We start from the raw sequence: 16,780 nt of genomic DNA on the forward strand, positions 1-16,780 counted from the left end.
TGAAAATCAACACCAGGTTTAGAGATTTATGTTACACTTTGCTCAGCCTGTCCACCTTTAAGTGTAGGTCAGTAAGTCATGATCCAGGGGGTCCTGCCTGGAACCACAGTTGAGATTTGAGGGTGACCGTGGTTTCCGGAGGCCAGGTGACTGCTCAGAACTCCATCATGTATGTTTCCCAGAGCCCCTGAGAAAACAGTAGGGGATGCGCCCTGTGTGGGCCTTTCCCTTGAAATATTCTTCAGTTTTCGAAGAGCTTGTGGCTGAACCACACTCACATAATTTCCAGGCTGGCTATGTTACACCTAAAAACACAGTCATTTCTGCTCTTTCTGTGGGAGATTCTGACCTTTCCTGGACTTCCCTGACCACAGCCACTGGTTTGTGTTTGATTCTTAATAATATGTAAGAATGTATCCCTGGAAACCTCTCAGGAGGAAATTGATCAGGTCTCACCGCTGTGGAGTCATCCCACTCTGGACCACGTTATTGCCCTCGAGTTGAGTTTTTAGGGGGTAGCAGACACCAGATTAGAATCTCTCTAAAAAAAACTCAGCATTATCATAATTTACCCCTAGGCAGCCTTTTAAATTAATCCTGTGGCACATTTTATTGTTCAGATATATCTTTTTCTCAAAACTCCTTTTAGTCTTGAAAATGTTATTCGTGTGTGTGTGTGTGTGTGTGTGTGTGTGTGTGTGTGTGTGTGTGTGTATAGAGGGGTGATGCTGGTACATACAGGGCAGACACTTTACTACTGAGCCTAATTCCTAGATGCTAGATTCCTAGATGGTTAAGGTAGGAGAACCATCTCCCGTAGGCAACTCCATGTAAACTGAGCAATTTGCTCTTTAGAGGAGGTGGAAATATGTGTATTGGCCAAGATTTTTCGGCAAAAGTGGCCCCATCTGCCCAGGTCCCCCAGATTTGCCTTAGAAAAACCCCAGAAATGTTCTCATGGGGCTTTTTAACCCAGAAAAATTAAGGCTCAAGAGTGAGCCCATGCATAGAGCAGCACTTTCTCATCTTCAGTGCTTGAAAATCAAGTCCTGGACCTCGAGTTGAGTTTTTAGGGGGTAGCAGACACCAGATTAGAATCTCTCTAAAAAAAACTCAGCATTATCATAATTTACCCCCTAGGCAGCCTTTTAAATTAATCCTGTGGCACATTTTATTGTTCAGATATATCTTTTTCTCAAAACTCCTTTTAGTCTTGAAAATGTTATTCGTGTGTGTGTGTGTGTGTGTGTGTGTGTGTGTGTGTGTATAGAGGGGTGATGCTGGTACATACAGGGCAGACACTTTACTACTGAGCCTAATTCCTAGATGCTTTCATCTCATTAAGTTGAGATGATGCAGTACACAGCAGTCCTACTAAGAGCAAATACTCCCTCTGCAGCCAGACACAGGTTAAGGTAGGAGAACTAGATTCCATGGAGATGATAAATGAAGCCAACAGCTGCCCTCCCTGGTCTTCAGGCCGGGACGAGAGGCAAATATCACCTGCAGACTCTCCCAAGAATTCATTTCCTTTGGAAGGGCACTCAGGGTGCCCTTGGTTTCCCTTTGCTATGGCCCCGTGTGTCTGTCTGGATGGTGGCAGTCACAAAGTGGGGCGCAGAGGGGGGTGAAGGCGGGGCTGGGCTTCTGGTGTCCAGAAGTGGGCAACCTGACGGATGAAGCATTGTCCAGAGCAGTGAACACCATGGCCTGGGGCATGGCCTTGGGAAACTGGATTCCTTGGACCCCAGATTATCCCACCCCCCACGTTTCTTCAGACCAGCAGTTGCTATGGCAACCTAGTGTCTGAGAACTTCTAATTACATCTGTCTGCTTCTCCTCCAACCCGACCAGACTGATCCTTGCGTATGGAGACTTCACTTTTCCCCAGGTTCCTTGCTGGGCTTTAACCCCTTCTGCGTTCCTTGCACTGCAGTTGTCCAGCTGCTGTGCATGCCGCATAGCCCCCCGAAGAGCCCCAGGGCTTTGTCTGTGTTTTCCAAGTGGAGACTGGCGCTGCTTTGCACTGCTTTGCTTGATGGGTCTCAATGTCCCTGCTGCATTTTGTTCCAGTCAACCCTGACCTCCCTGCTGTCCTCCCCTGCCTCAGCCTCTTTCTGTCAGACGGTCTCCACTCTTGGTTGGATGCCAGTTCTTTTTTAAGATGCCTCCACTGCAGGGGAAATCACTGTCTGGGCAGAGCTGCCTTGTCTGTCCCTCACAAGGTCAGACTTAGTGAATGAGCCACTGGGGAGAGATTGTAAACCCCCCAGAGCTTTCTGGGAGGGGGTAGTGAGGTAGATGAAGGCAAAAAGCTGCTTTTTCTGGTCTAAGGAGGCTGACAATCCTGCTCCCTTCTACCTCACAGGATTATGTAGGGACTGCAGTTCCTGAGAAGAGCTCAGACAAAATTGCAGCCTTTGATAATAAGCTTCATTTTCACAATTTATCTTGACATCAACTTGCTTCTCTGTTTCTTCCTTGGAGAGACACCAAGATGTTTAGGAATGTTCCAAAATTCTGCGCAATCTGGTCTTCTTCTGAGGGCCTGCTTTCTCACACTCACTTTTCCACATTACCTCATCTTCTTCCTACCCGCTCTCCCTCTGTCAAACTCTCAGTCCCTCAGCGTTGCACCCTGACTCAACAATCAGTAGGGACAAAGGAAATGACAGATGCCTTTTCAGCCGCCCATTATTCTGTTTTCTAAAACACACACACGCACACACACTTCATTATGCGTGTGTGTACGTTTTCTTTGTCTAAGATATTCTCCAGTGAAATTCTGAGATGAATATTAATGAACTGGTGGAGAAGAGGGGCATCTTTAAGCTATCCCTCCCTCCAGCCCCAAATAAAACACTGGCCCTAGAAGGAAGCAGTGCCAGGAGAGGAGGAGACACGTGCATACTTTCTGCCCATACTAGGGTCCTCGGGGCAGTGAAGTATCTTCCTCCCCCAGAGGTTGACAGTGTGGCACAGGATACGATGCTGGGATCTGCAAAAGAACTTGACAGCCTAATCCTTATCCCTTCCATGCTTTCAGTTCAGCTGGAAAGAGAAAGTCTGCCCAACAAAATTTCAAAAGGAAAAGAGGACAGAGTAGAGTAACTGGAGCTATGCCTTGTGACAGGAAGAATTCGTACAAGCCAGACAATAAATCAGCTGGTGACATTTTTTACTTAGTCTTGTGGGACATTCACTACTCATCTGAAGGTTAAAGAAGCTTCTAGTGATGCTTTGTGGGATTGACATTTTCAAAGGGTAACGAGTTCTCATTTCCCATGTAAAACCTCGGGACCTTCTAGCCTTTATTTTCATCTGCTTGTGACTTAGGTCAGCCGTGATTACTGCTCTGCTCAGAGACAATTCCTGAAACTCCCTGTAGCCAGAGAGCACAGCAGTGAGGGTGTCTGGAGGTGAGGAGGCCAAGGGTCTGGAGTCCAGGAGAACAATGAAGTCATTCTGGAGAGAGGATGAAGACTGATTTGGATGCCAAAGAGTTTGTTTGATGTGGCCAAGTAGGTGACAGCATCGGGTGTCTGTGTCCGTGCTTGGTCCCTTGCACCCTCTTGGAGCATGATGGCTTCATGTGCAGTCTCAGGGGGAACCTTTGCCACTGGGGTTAGGGAAAGGAACACAGATAAGGGGAGGACAGATCCTGAGTTCCAGCTGCATGTCATCTGCCTTCCACCAGGACAGGGGAATCAATCCAACATTCCTCTTAAGCATGGGGATCCAATTTGATTCCTCACTTGGGAAGCGTGGGGAGGTACAGGCTCACTTGCTGAGGATGGAGTGCCGGAATGTTGGCCCAGATGTGGCAGACACTGCAAGAAACAATTCTGAAGCCGACTTAGCCGGAGTCCCCACACCCTCGCTGGCCTCCTCTTCAAACCCCCCGCCCCCACACACACACCCATTAGTTGAGAATATTGGGACTTAGGTGTGACGGTGTTTGGGGTCGCTTTTTTTCTCTTTTTAACTTTTCATCAGCCATTTTCCTTGAACTACATGTGGAAATAATTAGAGCATGAATGCTGAGTAAATGGGAGCCCTGGCAGTCCCAGACATACTTCAGTGACAGGTTCTTGGCAGCTGGAAAGAATTGTGAATCTCATGTGAATTTTCCTTAGCCATTCTCGCCCTCCTTTTCTTCCCTCTTTTTCTTTCAAGGCAAACAGAACTAGAAGAGAAATGTTATTAATGGCGTTCTAGGGGAGTAGAAGGTTTCAGCCAGTTAACTAAGAGTGAAGTTAGGTCACTCATTTGAGGGTCACATTATTGCTCCCCTGATTTCCTCTGTTCCAGGTGGGATTGAAATAGCATTCCTCAGGAAAATTCTTTTCAGTAAAATCCAACCCTAAATTCCACACCCAGCAAAATCACTGAAGCAACATCAAAAGTCTATACAGACCTAGTCTCGAGGTTGGATATTTAGATTAGCTTCCATTGGAAATTAAGGTTTGATATCTGAAACAGTAGACTCCTGTGTTTTCCATGTAAGGGAATGTTGACCAATTCAGAGACTTCCATCGCATCTTACAGTTGTATAGAGGAGAAAATGAGGCCCAGAGTGATTAAGCACTTCACCCAGGATCACCCAGCATGTGAAGAGGCAGCGCATCATTAAGGCCCTGTCTGGAGGCTCTTGCGTCAATTCACCTTCCATGGAACTGTACTGTCTCTGTGCTCTGCCCAGTAGTTTACTGTTTTCGGCAGTTAAAAATAGGCTCCCCCTGCCCCCGTTTCATCTCTATATCACTGTATTTTTCTCATAGAGTGGCTTTCATTATCCATTTCTTGGAGCTTTTAGAACTTTTTGGTTTTGCTCCCACTTTTCTGAATGTGCCTACTCTGCTTTCTTGGCTCATCGGCCCTCAGAGCCCTCATACGATCACGCAGGCTGTTCATTGCACAAGGAGGCCATGGAGGCTTGAAATACAGTAGCTGGCCAATGTGGCCTGTGCCCCAGGGGAGGGAAGGCATCTGTGTCTGCTACAGAGACTGTGTATCCTCCTCTTTGCTCCCCTCTCTGTTCATCCCTGCTTCCCTCTCATCAGCCACCCTCATCCCTCCTTCCCACCTTGGCCTTTTTGAGTTTGTTCCCTTGGCCCCATGTCTACTACATGGCTGATGTCCTGATGTACATCTTTGATTCTTTCTTTTCCACTCTCAGTGGGATGTTTTACTTCCCTTCAACTTCAGCTGAGTCCTCAGCATCTTACTCCTCTCTGTTCTGGTCCTCCCAGCAGCCTCCCAGGCCGTAAAAGTCAAGAATCTTGACACTATTCTCTCTTCCCTCTCATCTCTCTAGTTTGTAGTCAAATTTCACTGCTTCTTTCAAGGTTTGCCTTGATTTCCATACTTTCTCTGTCTGTATCCACTGCACCACCTGATTTGATCTCCTGACCTGACTCTTCTGTTTTTCTTCTTTGCCATTTCCTCCTAACATGCTTCACACCTATCTTCATAAATCATTCTATTTTTCTGGCTTTTGGTTTTAGGGCCACCTGATGATGCTTAAGGCTTACTCCAGGCCCTGTGCTCAGGGATCACTCCTGGAAAGCTTGGGACCATATGGGATGCCAGGGATCAAACTCGGGTCAGCCATGTGCAAGGCAAACACCCTACCAATTGCACTGTCACTCTGGCCCCAAATCATTCTTCTTAAAACCCTCCAGCTCAGACACTTAGAGGTTTTCCAACCCAATCCTCTCATTGTTTTGGGCTTGAGTCTGTGAAGTGTGGATATCTGAAGTCAGTCCAAGTCCTTCTAAACTGCATTGTTCTGAGTTCATCCATTCTACCACATTGGCAAACTTAGAAACATCTGTGAAGATACAGACACCTTCAGCGCAGACTCCATGGAGTTTATACCGTGCTCTCACAACTCTTCCAGGATTTGTTGTGTTGTTATGAGCAGCCATGAATAGCCTTCTGATGGGTTTGTATTCCATGTCCTGGCTCTTCCTGAAGAACCCTGGAGGGCCAGTTTTTTGTCCTGAGCATTGTCTTTCAAAGTGGACAAGTCTTAGGCAATGCTTTGAGAGAATGGAAGATGAATTCCATTCTCATACCTGACAGATTGAGGGCACAAAGTGGTCTGACTTAAAGTTTCCCACCTACAGGCCTGGCAAGATAGTGCAGAGGTTAAGGCGCTTGCCTTGCACCCAGCTGACCCGAGTTCAGTCCCCAGCATCCCATATGCTGGGATGTCAGGAGACACTCCAGAGCAGAGAGCCAGAAATAGATCCTGAACACTGCCGTGTGTGGCCCACAGACAAAACAAAGCAAAACAACAGAAGAGATGTGTTTGTAAAGAAACTAAAGGGTGAAATTGTGAAGCTAAGATCCATGCAAAAAGGACTGTCGACCAAGATTACAGCATCTCTTGGGCTCTTACAGGAACCAACAAGGGCTCTGGAGACCAGGAGTCTGGTAGGCCCTGGCAGGCAGAGCAGAGTGTGTCACTGTGTGTGCCCTGGACGGGGGCTAGGGGGTGCATTCCATAGAGGGATGAGAGCAGAAATGCCATTTTTATAGAGACCAGGCGTCTGGTTTACCCCATTATATCTGGACTCCCCAAGAAAGACCATGGTCCATGGAGTAGGGAGGCCTTCCAGAGAGAGTGAGGGGGCTTCGGAAAGGCAGAAGGTCTTCCTGTGAATCCTGTAACCCAAACCCTTCCATTGAGGCAAACACTTGGGGACTGAATCTATAAAATAATAAGGACAATAGTTAAGGTAAATAGCTCTATCCTATTTGATATTCAGAAGTAGTTTCTGGGCACCTAATTTAAACATATTTGAATAGAAAACTTAAGGAAAGTGTTAACCCATATGCTGTGAGAGAAGCTGAAAATGAAAATTAAATCAAGGAAAATAAGATCATTTTGAATGGCAGGTTTCACAGAGATTTTATTTTGTTTCTTTTACCCTAAAACTAATCTTCCTCTTGCAGAGATGTATCACTTCCGCTAGACATCCCAAGTGCTCTCGCCAGTTCTGACACAGAACTAACCTGAATGGGTCTGTTTGTGTAAAAACATTGGACATTCTCTCAGACAGGACACTGGTGAGTGTGAGAGAAGCCAAAATAGGCAGGTGCTTAGAGTCTCCTGGAGATAAGCAGTTATGTGCATAAAATATTAAGTGGGGCTCTAATAGAGCAGACGCCCAGAGCATTTCTTGTTTATGAAGAAAATAATAGGGCTGGTGGCAAGTCCAGTTTTCTGTGAGCTTAATTAAGCTTCCATTTCCGACCTTTTCCTTTCAAGGCCCCTTCCCAGACTGGTGATTTTGCCATCAATGTTGTGTGCTATTTTTCTTAAGAAAGGTCCCTTAAATTGCTTTGGCTTGAGGCCCCATGAGACCTGGTTCTGGCCCTGGCACCTTGAGGCGAAGGATTGGTGGTGGGCACGTGGAAGGGAGAGATGCTGTCCCCACAAAATGTGGTAACTACGGCTGGGCGCTCGAGAACCACAGCGGGAAATCTCTCTTCCTTCCACCCGTTCCTAGAATGTGGAGGCTACACCCATCCATGGCAGTTTCAGGGAAAAGGACTTAGAGGCTTGAACAAGGTTCACATTGTGTTCCAGCTGATGTCAAGGGCCTGAAGTGGTTTTTGCTTTCTCCTTGACTTTGTCAGGCCAGTGCTGCTGGGTTCCATTCCAGAGCTACAGCCTAGGGCCGCCAGCATCCTGCCTGAGCTCCTCCCCCCCTCCCCACTCTCCCCGGTTCTGTTTTTCTTTGTCCCAAGCTCCATGGTGCTCTGCATAGCTGAGGGGCCCTGGTGTTCCTGTGAAGTTTCCATGACTAATTCTGGCAAAGCCAGGAGAGTCTCTCTCACATCAACAAAGCCGCTCTGTCATAGAAGTGGGGAGCAGAGCCAAAATTCCACCTTGGCAGACACAGGGCTGTTTCTTCAAAAAAAAAGGAAGTTGGGAAGGAGGAAATGGATGGAGGGACAGTGCCTCCCTAGTTCATTTTAGTGAAATGATAGCACATTAAACTGACAGTTTTATGGCTTTGTTCATGAGCTTCCTCTGCCAAAGAACATGGTTCTTCCACAAATTATTTTACTTCAGGCTTTCTTATTAAAGATTCCAGGTGTGCTTTATATTCAGATTTAAAGTTGGTCAGTCCCAAACTCAGACACACTATCACTCCTCCTAGTGGTTTTGCAAATAGCTTGTTTTTCCTTTGCGAAGGGTCTTTTCCAATTAGAGAGACAATTTCTGTTTTGTTAGACCTTAGATTTAAGATATCTTTTCTGATCTCTTAGAAAAGAGTTGGGTTTTCCTTGGGTGGTTTTTGTTTGTTTGTTTCGTTGTTTTGCTTCTGGCAGTGCTCAGGGGCCACTCTGAGCAGTGCTTGGGGGCCCATAGGTGGTACAGGGATTCAGATCAGTGTCACATCAGCAGCATATGCTCAGCAGATGCTTGAAACTTTGCACTATCTCAGCTTCTCTTCTCCCCTCCCTCATTTTGATCTGTAAAGGAATAAAATGCGTTGTGGAGAGAGGGCTAGAGTCAGTTGACTAGAGCACTCAGGCTGGGTCCTGGCCCTGTAATCATTCACTTGTAACTTTGAGCCACAGTTTCTCCTTCACTTAAGCTTCTGGAAGAGGCTTAGAGGCCAGGCAGCACCTCTCGGTGCCTCTCTTAAAAAGCTTTTGTGAAATAAAATGATAGTAAAATTTTCCAATTTATCCAAATTTCTGTATAAATATAGAGAATTGTTAGTACCTCACGTTGACACGCCCTCAGGAGATTTCGCTACTGAGAGAGCAGCGACCCTCTCAAGTCTTTTACCGGAGATAGAAGACTTGTGTCATTTGCCACAATGCCAAACCACACGGAATAAAGGCAGGGAGGTGATGCCAGAAGGAGAACTCGGAAGAGCTGGAGTCTCTCCAGTGCAAGCAAAGACCTGTTGGTTTTATTCATGTGTCCCGGGGGTCTGCTTGGCCTCTTGCCACTGAGTCACACTCTCACAGCTACGCCCCAGCATCCAGGTTGTGTGCCTGTGACCTCACACGCCTGGAGAACAGTCACAGCCATTGTGCTCGTTTGCATCCAGGAAATTGTCACCTGGCCTTAGGACCTCAATTCCTCAAAGTGTCAGGGAGGTAAGACAAGCAACTCGTACTTCATTGGCAGGAACTGCATCATTCCCCGTGGCAGCCCTTTTTCCTGTACTCTCTGCTGGCAGCTCATCCCCTTGAGTGTTCCTCCGGAAGGAAATGTTGGGGTGGGGCAGAACTGTGTTCCAATCCTGACTCAGCCCTCACCAGTTCGGAGGCCTGTGTGCATCCAAAAGTATGTTTCTTAAGTTCTTCTCTCTGATACGTGGAACTGAAAAAGCAGGAACCTGCATAGGCCTGAGGACAGAGCTGAAGAGCCCTGCTCACTTGCACATCTTCCAGTTACTGTTTGCCTTGATGCTTGACACTTAGCCCCCTTGACTGGATGGTTCTGTACACCTGCAGGCCTCCATCTGGAGAGGTGAAGATCTAGGCTGCTCGCACTTGAATCAGAACCTCCACATTGGGAGGTGGGCTGTAGAGGCAGCGCAGGCGTCAGGGCCTGGCCTTGCCATGCAGTCGCCCCTGGTTCCATCCCTGGCACCACACATGGTTCTCCGACTACTACCAAGGGTTGCTCCTGAGCACAGTCAGGAATAGCTTCTTTGCAATGCTGGTTGTGGCCCCCAACTGCCGCCCCCTCCCCAAATAAATGATCTTCAGGTTGGAATTTGTGAATTGGAAGAAACTAGTCACAAGTGAATACTACCAGCACCATGTTCATCACCTTATCTGCTGAGGTTCCCAAGGCCCTTACGGCCCTCACAGGTCTGTGGAGAACCCCGTGGATCAGCTAATGAGTCCTTCTCACCTCTCTTTCTGCCTTGGCACTACGCCCTGCACCTGGCAGCCCGTACCCTGTGCGTGTAACGCTGAAGGTGTTCTCTGCTCACGAGCAGTCTCAACCCACAAGCGAAACGACCTCATCCTCCTAAAGCCTCGCTTCTTAAACTGTGGGTCCTCAGCCCCTGTGGAACCGAGTAACATTTTTAAAACTTTATTTAAAAGTAGGGAACAAGTAAGGCGAACAGAAGCCACCCTGTCTTCTGTCCTTTGTGTGTGTGTGTGTGTGTGTGTGTGTGTGTGTGCGCACGCACGCGTGCGTGCGTGTGTGTGTGACACACAGACCTTGCATTTACAGCTCCCGCAGAGGTCTCGAAGGACCTGCCACGGTGAAGGAGCCATAAACGTTGCTGACAAAAATGTATCTTTCTCCAACTTGCCCACCTCCAAATTCCAGAGCCCTTACTGCAACGATGTGTTGGGACGACTATTATTATTTTTTTATTAAGTAAATAATTTTTTTATTAGTGAAACACCAATGAGGTCCAGTTGTAGACTTACAAATTTTTGTACTTGGGTTTCATTTATACACTGATCAAGTACCCATCCCTCCACCAGTGCCCATTCTCCATCATTTACATTTTTTTTTAATTTTTATTAGTGAGACATCATGAGGTACAGTTGTAGACTTACAAATTTTTGTGCTTGGGTTTCAGTTCGACAGTGATCGAGTACCCATTCCTCCACCAGTGCCCATTTTCCTCCACCACGGGCCCCAGTATCCCTCCCATCCCCTATCCCCCCCAGTCCCACCCCACCTCTGTGGCAGGGCATTCCCTTTTGTTCTCTCTCTCCTTTTGGGTGTTGTGGTTTGCAATAGAGGTATTGAGTGACCATCGTGTTTGGTCTATAGTCTACTTTCGGCACACATCTTTCAACTCGAATGGGTCTCCTCCCAACATCCTTTAATTGGTGGTCAATGGACGAAAAACAGGATGGTCGTGATCGTCATGATTTAAAAGTAAAATTCCTTGATGTATTATGAGTAACTTTTTTTTATTTGTTTACCCATTTTTGTAGACCTGTATGCCCAGAATGTCATAAAAATTTCTCAGTGACAAGGTGTGGCAAGAGGAAAAAGTTTCAGCACCCGCCTCTACAAGCCTTCTAGGCACCTTGGGAGATACTCCCCCACACCAGCTATCACTGCTCTCAAGGACAAAACTGTCGTTGTTGGTCTAGACTTTAGAGCTTGCCTCTGCATAGGAAGAATTGTGTGTGTGTGGGGGGGGGGGAAGCAGTGGAGGTTTCAGGTAAAGTATGCTTTCCCAAGTGGGCAAATCCCGGTGCTTGCTGCCTCCCGCCTCATCCAAGGATCACCCGCCTCCTTTTCCTGCCTGCCATGGTCCCTCTCCCCAGGAGTCCCGGCTGGCAGAGCTGCAGGAGCCAAGGCTGCACTTCTGCATTGCGGCTCTGAGCTCTTGGAGACAAAGAGGGAGATTGCCACCTATTGACTGATGTGCCGCCTGCAAAGAGGGATCTTGGAGAACTCGCAGCTTCCCACTTCTCTGTGATCTTAGGAAGGAGAGGGTTGTCCGTGCTGTTTCCCAGCCATTCAGTTCAGTCCTCTTGCTCTCGGCATGGGCATTCCAAAGGAGGGAGAGGGGGCAGGCGACTGGCTGCCTGAGTGAGGGCGGCATCCAGAGGGAAGTTTTGTTCTATACCTGCCACAGGCTATATAAAGTGTTGAAAGACTCACTGCAAACACATCTGCAAATCAGTTGTCTGCTGTACTGCTTTAGATCAGTCCTTTGCAGGTAGGTCCGTTGAAGGTAGTCAGTTGGCTTTGCTGAGCAACATTGAACCCCTGCACAATTCTCAGTGTGATTAAGGTTCCCATTTTACGCAGGAGTAAACTGGGGTTTAAGGAGTACCTGCCTGCCCGTGATGTGGCAAATATGGAGCAGAGGTGGGACGTGGGAACTCAGATGTCCTGAATTCAGATGCCCTGGCTCACTAAGCTCCTTCCCCTCACGTTTGCCGATTTGCTCATTTTGCGCATCACTTTACAGCCCCCTCATAATTTCCTTCATTCTAAATCCTCTTGAGATGGAAATAAATCAAAAGAGGATGTTCTTTTCTTTCGGTTGGGTAGAGTCATAGCTCTTCCTCTCTCTAGTTTCTTAGCCAGTGACTCAGTTCCCTCATCTGTAAAATGGGTGTGATTATAATGTCTAATTTAAGGTTGTTGTTTAGAGCTTAAGATCTACAATAAATGAATATAAATAATTATCCCTTAGCAAGTAAGAGGTATTTATAAAATGGAAGCGTCACCATCTCTTAGCTTTGGGGTCTCAGGAAAGTTACTTGGCCTGACTGATCTTCAGTTCTGTTCTATACCTGCCACAGGCTATGTTGCAGGAAGACCTATGTGCATTACATTGATAATATTTTGCACAGGCTGCTTGCATTATAACTAATTCTTTACTTCGGAATGTATTTTCCATCTTGACAGGGCGGAGAAAGTAGTTACCCTAATTTACAGATGTGGAAACTGAGACTCCAAGTGTTAAAGGGACTCGCTACAAACACATGGCTCTAAATGATGAAAGGCTGTGGGTGTGTGGGTCTGTGTGCTGTCCTCGAGTAGAGGCGTATGTGTTTTGAGTGTCCTTTATTTTTTTATCAGTGTCCCTCAACATATCATTTAGATGGAGGGGAGAGGAGAAAGTTGTCTTGTCTAGACTGTTTTAAATGCTTGTCCCCGAGTGTCTTTTTCTCTTCCTGGCTTGCTTTCCACTGGCTAAGGGGACTTGATTTTATCCTCGGTCTTGGTTCAGGACGCAGCCTTCCCATTCCCCCTGCCTTCTGGGAATAACGTTCTCTTTTCTTCCCTGCCTGCCAGTGTTATTTGAATTCGCCTTAGCAACATCTAGAAATAATGGGTTTAGCACCAGCTTGGGAGCCAATGAAACGTGAGCACGGGAAGGCGTTCTCCGCCAATGGGAGCGTTACTGGCAAGACGACTTGGGAGTGAAAAGAATAGGCTGGAGTTTGCGGAGCAGCCTGCAGAGGGCAGCAGACCTGCTGTGTTGCGCACAGCCTGTGTTCCTTCCTTTTTTGTTTTCTTTGCGCTAAGGAAACTGACCACAAGGTCTGCAGTGTTAAAGGCCTTATGGGAGGGAGTTCTCCACAGGATCGCGCCTGGGTTCTTGGGTTCCATTTCCACTTTGACTGCACCTTCCCCTGACTCTTTGGCATGTCCTGCCGTCCTTTTCGGTCCTGTCACAAAACCCAGTGGGTTATGACTGGAGGCCTGGGGTGATCGCCTGCCTGGCTGGGAGAGACTGAAGCAAGGAATCCCATTCTCCTTTGTTCAGTCCCCACTGCTGCTGGGCTGAAAATAACCCAGTGGTGTGGGGCTGACTTACTGCCACAGTAAATTAACTGTGAGGAAAGAAGTGTGTCACCACAGATTAGCACCAGTGTGCACCCTTATTTTCAGTGATATGATTGGAGGTGGTGTCCGTCGTCATTTTTGCAGCATTACGTCTGACCTTGTTTAAGGCTAGTTCGGTGTGTCAGATGGTTTGGCCATTTGAGCTTGAAGCCTGAGGTGGATTTCGTGAAGAGGGACTGAGTGGGATCTAGTTAGTAATAGCAGATCCGTATTTCCCAAGGTTTGACCATCCTTTCTTGTGGGTGGAGGGGTGGGGCCACATTCAGCAGTGCTCAGGACCTTGCTCCTGGCCCTGTGCTCAGGGATCACTCCTGGAGGCGCTTGGGGGACCGTATGAGGTGCCGCAGATCAAACTAGAGTTGGCCGCATGTAAGGCAAGTGCTGAGTATCCTCAGTTTGCCTTTTGAATTATAGCACCACTGCTCAGTGAGGGTCTGGTTCTGCGTATCCATATTCCTCTGAGACATTTGTATTTATTCTGCCATAACCTTCACATCCTGCAGGAATCAGTCAGGGCGTCTAGCTCCAGGCAGTCCTAATGGAGACTCTCCTCCCTGCACCCTCCAGCTCCCTGTTCCTCTTGCCGTTGCACACACGAGCCTTTCTTATATGGGGCGAGGGCAGTAGGGTATTCCCCACGCTGTGCTTAGGGAACCACGGGGACCACTCCCAGCAGTTCTCAGGTCTGGCTTTGCAGTGATGCTAGAGCCGTCAGGTGTTTGGGAAGCCTTGTGGTGCCTGGAATCAAACTTGGGGTTTGGGACATGAAAGGCATGTGCCCTTGACCCTTCATCCTTTGCTTAGCCCTGTTGCATTTTTGGTGAGTTTCCTTAGAGAGTCATGGAGCTTTCGAAGGGACTACGTATGTCTTTATATCTCCAGTTTTTTGGTTTCTTTGTTTGCTTTTGATTTTTGGAGCACACCCAGCACTGCTCGGGGTTTATTCTTGGCTCTGTGCTTAGGGACCTCTCCTAGCAGTGCTCAGAGGCTCAGATTACAATGCTGGGATTGAAAGTACCCAAACTACCTCTCCAGTCCTCTCTCCAGTTGTTAATGTAATGTTGGTTAAAAAAAAAAGGCCCTCCCGTTGATCATCGATTTGCTCGAGCGGGCCCAGTAACGTCTCCATTGGAGACTTTGTTGTTACTGTGTCTGGCATATCGAATACGTCACAGGGAGCTTGCCAGGCTCTGCCGTGCGGGCGAGATACTCTCGGTAGCTTGCCGGGCTCTCTGAGAGGGGCAGAGGAATCGAACTCAGGTCGGCCATGTTGGCTGCGTGCAAGGCAAATGCCCTACCACTATGATACTCAATAAATATTTGTAGAGGGAAGCATGCGTGCGAAAAAGGAATTTCTCCTCAGGGCTAGCTGAGCCTGGGCTGCAACGCTGCTTCTATCCTTGGAATCTCTTGGGCCTTGGGAACTTGATTCCAAACCGTTCCTGAACTTGAAAATGTTGTCACTCTTCCCTGGCAAGCTCAGCTCAGTGACACGGTTTCCTTGATGATTCTGTGTTTCAGGAAGAACTAAGGAGCAAATCCAAGGTCTGTGCCAATGTGTTTTGTGGAGCTGGCCGGGAGTGTGCAGTCACAGAGAAGGGGGAGCCCACCTGCCTGTGCATCGAGGTAAGTCCTGACGTCAGGGGGCAGTGGACGCTGCCAGGGCTAGCGTGGCGACCTCGAGGAGCTGCCAAGTGGCAGAACAAGGCCAGTGTTTCATCATCTTTGTAAAGACACACCGTGTCTCTCTGAAAGATGTAAAAATTTCAACCCAGGAGTTAAGATTCAGGCTTGAAAACAAGACGTTTTCTTTCTTTTCAGAACAAATTTTAGCTTTGAAAGACTTGATTGTATTGTTTGTTTCTGTTCCACATTCAGCAGCGCTCAGGGCTTACTCCTGGCTCTGCACTGGGCATCACTCCTGGCAGCCCTCAAGCGGCCATATATGGTTTCAGGGATCAAATCAGAGTCCACTGACTGCCCCTCTATCTCTCCAGTGCCATGAATTTGAAATTAAAAATGAGCAGTTGGTCCAGAGACATAGCCCAAAGGGCTGCACTCATGCTTTGCATGCAGGAGGAGGGTTCAATACCTGCATCATGTGATCTCCACAGCACTGCCAAGAGCAAGCCCTACGCAGTAAGCCGGTCATAGTCCAAAGACACAACAGAACAGGAACCAACAAGGAACAATTACTTCATACAAGTCAATAAAGCAGACATTTATACAAATGACAAGTTAATCCTCTTTTCCATAATCCTCAAAACAATGCTCATTAGTCCAAAATAACTTTTGTTAACGGTCAGAGTATATTTATACCTCATTTCTTTCTATGCTACTGTAATTTTAATTAAGATTTTCCCATAATTCACCCAAAATGGAATGATAATAGATACAGATATAGGCAAATTGCCTTTTGTATCATAAGTATATCCTAAGCTTCCAAGCCAATATGAATAATTCAGAGACTATAAAAACAGCTCCCAGAACCGCGCGGCCACATTCACGGCCATGCGACATCTTATTATGACATCTTATTATCTCATTCCTACTTTGGACAAACTGGCAGGCTACCGAATGTAACCTGCCCACACGGCAGAGTCTGGCAAACTCCCCATGGCGTACCCAATATGCCAAATACCAGTAACAATGACGGGTCTCATTCTCCTAAAGAGCCTTGAATTTCGCACTTTCTTAAAAAACTCAGGGCTAGGATGAAGGAGACGTTACTGGGGCCTGCTTGAGGCAATTGACGAATAACAGGATGGTCGTGATTCGTGATGAATAATTCTAACTCATTTTTAAACAAGTACATAGAGTTTTAGGAAGATTTGTTCCCTCTGGGTACTTGAAGACAGGCGCCATTGTGGGCTTTTCCCCTTGTGCAGCAACGCAGTCAGGATTCAGCAATAAGTAGCGGTTGAGTCAGGCTCTCTGGGCATGGTGTTCTCTCTGCTAGTGGAAGAAGTAGGGCTGCCTTCCAGCTCCAGTGTTCTCTGTTTCTTTTCACCTCATCTGCTCTTTCTTGCATTGGTGCCTTTATAAAGTCTGAACTGAATGTGTTTTCCCCTCCTTCCTTTGAAAACACCACGGCAGTCTAGAGAAACAAAGCTTGTCTGTGATGATGGCACTTTAAAAAGCCAAAGTAGAACTGTGCTGCCAAGTGAACTTTGGTCCATTTCCCTGTCTAAAGTGATTTTCTGTTGTGCTTCACGAAGACCAGGCACTCATGCCCAGCCTCCCAACAGGCACTAGGAGGTGAGGAGGGAAAGAAAATGGTCCAGAAATACAAAGCAGGGTGAGAGCAAAGATCCTCATAGGACTCCAGGAGAATTTGTGATGGTGGTAGGGTGGTAGTGCATATGCGCATGCGTGTGTGTGTATGTGCGCGCGTGTGTGCATGTTTCCATGTGAGTGCTTGTGTGCTTCTCAGTGGCCACATTTCCAACT

At 47.4% G+C, this 16,780-nt stretch overlaps 1 protein-coding gene across 1 annotated transcript in view; it reads left to right on the forward strand.

Moving 5' to 3' along the window:
• FSTL1 (follistatin like 1) overlaps positions 1-16,780 on the forward strand; it is a 61,566-nt gene that overhangs the window by 29,246 nt on the left and 15,540 nt on the right. Inside the window, exon 3 of the mRNA XM_056109346.1 lies at positions 14,852-14,956. Within this exon, the coding sequence (XP_055965321.1) occupies positions 14,852-14,956 (105 nt within the window). The remainder of the gene's footprint in view (positions 1-14,851; positions 14,957-16,780) is intronic.

The sequence above is a fragment of the Sorex fumeus genome, unplaced genomic scaffold, assembly GCF_029834395.1.
Source record: "Sorex fumeus unplaced genomic scaffold, SorFum_2.1 ptg000265l, whole genome shotgun sequence".
Lineage (NCBI taxonomy): Eukaryota > Metazoa > Chordata > Mammalia > Eulipotyphla > Soricidae > Sorex > Sorex fumeus.